Source organism: Gracilinanus agilis, chromosome 3 (genome assembly GCF_016433145.1).
Source record: "Gracilinanus agilis isolate LMUSP501 chromosome 3, AgileGrace, whole genome shotgun sequence".
Lineage (NCBI taxonomy): Eukaryota > Metazoa > Chordata > Mammalia > Didelphimorphia > Didelphidae > Gracilinanus > Gracilinanus agilis.
In genome coordinates this window covers 182002533-182007057 of record NC_058132.1, presented here as the reverse complement: position 1 = coordinate 182007057, position 4525 = coordinate 182002533, and the positions used below count along the sequence as shown (strand labels likewise).

At 35.0% G+C, this 4525-nt stretch overlaps 1 protein-coding gene across 1 annotated transcript in view; it reads left to right on the top strand.

Annotated features, from left to right (window-relative positions):
- Positions 1 to 4117, top strand: part of MMP20 (matrix metallopeptidase 20) — a 50579-nt gene extending 46462 nt beyond the window's left edge. Inside the window, exons 9-10 of the mRNA XM_044666257.1 lie at positions 2307 to 2410; positions 3953 to 4117. Of these exons, the coding sequence (XP_044522192.1) occupies positions 2307 to 2410; positions 3953 to 4053 (205 nt within the window). The 3' untranslated portion in view covers positions 4054 to 4117. The remainder of the gene's footprint in view (positions 1 to 2306; positions 2411 to 3952) is intronic.
- The last annotated feature ends 408 nt before the right edge of the window (positions 4118 to 4525 follow it).

Sequence of the window (4525 nt, the reverse complement as noted above, 5' to 3'; positions counted from 1 at the left end):
TCTCTCTCTCTCTCTCTCTCTCTCTCTCTCTCTCTCTCTCTCTCCCTCTCTCTCTCTCTCTCCTCCATAAGCCTGTTCCACATTGTACCATAAATATGAACTTCATCATCATCAGTGGAGATAGTGGATACACATAGAGATCAAGCATGAGACGCTAACATATAGGGAACACTTTTAGCCAGGATATGTGTTAAGTCATGCCTCCAGTGCTACCACACTATGGATGTGTTCTCTCTATATCATCAAGCTTCTCCCATTGGGACTCCTTCTTATTGGGTGTGATAGCTATGCTAGTTAATTTACTCTACTGGTCCCTAATAGTATCAAATTGTGTACTGGTAACTGCTGGACATATTTTTCTCTCCTGGGTGTTGCTTCCCTAGTCTCAGATTAGCCTATAGTGGGACCTGCTTTTTTTGGTTTCAGTTAGTCTCTTGGTGGCTATTGGCTATTGAGTACATGGTCTCTTGGTCACGACTCACTACTAACAGTTTCTGGGATCACCTCTTGAGAGTCACCCATTAACATTTAGTGACTCCAAGGAGATGAGCCTCTTCCCCTAAGGACAGGCTGCCAGTTCCTTAATCATATCCATCAAGCCCAGATTACAAAATACAGAATGCCTCCAGGATAAAATGGTCTTTTCTTTTGGACCTCTATGTTTAAGTATTGTCACAGATAACTAACTTAAATTTAGATAATCCTAAGGTTTTTCAACAAAAGCTCAATTCAAAAGCCGAGGTCATTTTTCTCTGGTTTCTTTGCCCCCTAATTATATCCCTACCAATCATATCTATTAGCAACAAAGTCTCATCCCTTTTCCTTAATTAAGGGGAAAAAACCTTATTGTCTCCTTACATTACATTTGGTGAAGATTAAAGATATGCTTTTATTTATGCTTCTAATTATTCAGTTCATTTTTCTCCGTACATCAAGAAAGTTGTTGGAATTGCATTTCCTCAAGTAGTTTCAGATATTCTGCTGACACACACACACACACACACACACACACACACACACACAGAGTTATAAGAACAGCAATGGCTGGCTTATACTTAGAAAACTATGAGCAGTCCATATTATTCCTCCTACTGGACAAATTCCCCCCAAGAAAGTAAAAAAAAAAAAAAAAGGTCCATTAGATACCAAAATATTCATAAAAGCACTTTTTGTGTTTGTAAAGAACTAAAAACAAAGTAGTCACTACTATTTGGCAAATGACTTAGAAACCTAGAATATATGAAAGCTATAGCATATTATTGTGCAGTTCAAAGTTACAAATATGAAGAATTCAAAGAAATATAGGAAGATTTATCAGAACAAATATAGAACAAAATAAGCAACACCATGGGAATAATATGAACAATGTCTATAACACAAATGAAAAGCCCACTAAAAGAAAGCTGAATTCCAAATAACTAAAAAACCAATGATATTCCAATGGATAATAAAAATATTTTTATTCCTTCAATGACAAAGAGGTCAGAGGCTACTAGCATAGAATGTCAGATTGTCAGATACAGTCTTTATAAGATGTTTTTTCTTAATTGGTTTTCTTTATCATAAGGGAGAGTTCAGTCTAAACTAGGAACTCTGACATAAAAATAAAAAGATTGACTATAATGTTCTACAAAAAGAAAAAATAAATTAAATCTTTAACAAAGAAATGAAAATAAATGGAATATCATAAGAATTTTCCTGTCTTGTTATCCAATCCTAATAGTCCTCTAAACTATAAAAACCAGCTAACCTCCTAAAGATTTCTAACAAAATCCTAGAACATATTATTGAGGAGGTAGTTGGTGAGTATTTGGAAAAGAAATTGGTTACTACTAGAAACTATCTTTTGTGGATTCATTAAAAATAAGCCATGCTGGTATATCTTAATTCCTAATCTTTTATTATTGTTACAAAACTTACAGGAAGCAATGGCATAATGGGGGTGAGGGGAAAGACAATGGATTTGGAATGGGAATATCCTTGATTAAGTTCTCACTGAGTGACTTTGGGAAGATTATTTAACCTTAGAGACTTTGAGTTTAATCATTTTTTAAATGAGTAAGATAATGCACATACTACTTCCATCATGATTCAGTGTAGACATCAAAGCAGAAATTCTGTCAAAGAGTTTTGCAAACTCTAGTCTTGTATTTAAATGAGAGATGCAAGAACAAGAAAAGTTATCCATTACATACATTGAAATCTTGTATCAGGAGCTACTTCGAAATGGCCAAAGTGGCCTTACTTCAGGGTTGATTTTATTGGCCCTATAAATGTTTTATTTATGACATTTTTCATCCTTCTAGCTTCGATGAAGTAAAAAGGAAAATGGAAAAAGATTATCCAAAGAATGTTGAAGAAGAATTCTCAGGAATAATTGGTAAAATAGATGCTGCTGTTGAAATGAATGGTGAGTATCTTATCAAACCTCAGAGAGATACCACTTGAGAAAAAGATAATTGTTTAGAGTAGGAGTTATTAACCAAGATAGATATCAGTGGCTCAATGAACTTGAATTGAAAAAAAAAAACATATATTTCAATAGAATTGGTTTCCTTTGTAATCCTATTTATTTTATGCATTTAAAAACAGAACTTGGGGGAAGGGGTCCATAGGTTTGGCCAGATTGCCAAAGGGATCTAAGTGACAAAAAAACAAACAACAAAAAAAACACGTTCAGAATCTTTGATCAAGAGAAAATCTTTACCTAAAAGTAGGCTCAGCTTAGCACATTACAAAACTTGTTCTTATATATCAGGGGTTGGCAACATATGGCTCTCGAGCCATCTCTGGCTCTTTTGAGGGCCAGATATGGCTCTTTCTGCAGGAGCCATAAAGTCCATTTTTTTTCAAGCGCTGTTACAGGAGCGCGCACTGTGAGCACCGTACGGCTCTCACGAAATTGCATTTTTAAAAATGTGGCATTTATGGCTCTCATGGCCAAAAAGGTTGCCGACCCCTGTTATATATAATTTGACCAGTTATCTGAAACTAGTTGGCCAGATTCTGGAATGCTAGTCTTTGACCCAAGATGTATGGACACTGCTACTATCTTTGCTCCTGGAAAAGCTCAATTCTGCCCAAATTTAATTGGTAGGAACAATGTCACCAAAGTACAAGAAGAGACGACATAGTTAATAGTTGAGTAATTGGCTTAGCGAATCAGGAGCTGTGTATTTGGAATCTGCCTCAGATGCTTAATAGCTATGCATCCCTGGTTAAGCTATTCAATTTCTGCAATCTCAGTTTCCGCATATATAACATTAATGGAATATTATGTGAACTGCCTATCTCAGAGAATCATTTTGAGGAAAGTGCTTTATAAACCTTGCATTATATAAATTCAAGATATCATTTTTAGGTATAGGCCCTGTCCATAACTGAAAATACTCATCAAAAAATACAAAAAGAAAAAAGAAAATACTCATCAGAATTGTTTTTTATCTTATGTTTATGTTATCTAAATTCTGTTATTCTGTGATTCTATTTGGTTGTTTTTTTTCTTTTAACCCTAACAATAGAAGACACTTAATAAATGCTTATAAAAGTGAAGTGAATAAAGATTGTGAATTTACTTTGACTTTAGCCTGGGAAGGGAACATTTGGTAGAGCAGCCATGCTAGATCAGAGGATCACCTTGGAGAATAGTAGGATGAGGCCAGATTATGAAAAGCATTAAAAGCCAGCCTTAAAAGTCACCCAACCCAGCTGTGTGATCCTGGGCAAGTCACTTGACCCCCATTGCCTACCCTTACCATTCTTCTACCTAGGAGCCAATAAACAGAAGTTAAGGGTTTAAAAAAAAAGGTTACCCAACATGCTACCTGACAAATTCTCAACTGCTCATTAAAGTAGTACCCCTTTTAGAAACATTACTAATTTTCTCACTGGCATATACTTAAATTATTTTTTTTGTGTTTTTGTTACCAAACTTTCAATTTGTTTCTTTTAGGTTACATTTACTTCTTTTCAGGACCAAAATCTTATAAATATGACATAGAGAAGGAAGATGTGGTTAATGTGATGAAATCTAGTGCCTGGATTGGTTGCTAAATAAACACATAAAGTATGAAGATCACTGGAAAGAGCTGATGACTGGATCATGAGAATAGAATCATAATGTAGGATAGAATTCTTCCTGGACGGGCTGACATTTTAGAGTCTGCTGATTTACATCCTGGTAAAAGGAAATACTAAGTGAAGAGAAAAACTGAGCTTGTGATTTCCATCACCATGATTGATTCAATGAGTTCATTCCATGTCAGATTCAGTTAATTCATCACATCCTTTTAATGATCAGAATGAACCCCCAAACCCAAACTAAACATCCCCACTTTCCCTTCCCCTTGGGTTTTACAAAGAATTTTTGACTCATTATTTCTTATCAGGAGGAAGGCCTCTAAAAGGTATCCTGATATATCAGAGAAACATTTTAATTGCCTGGAAAAATTATTAGCTGCTTTATCAACAATATTTTTACAGGCAATCAACATTTGAAGTGCTACAATTTGCTGTGAAACTTTTA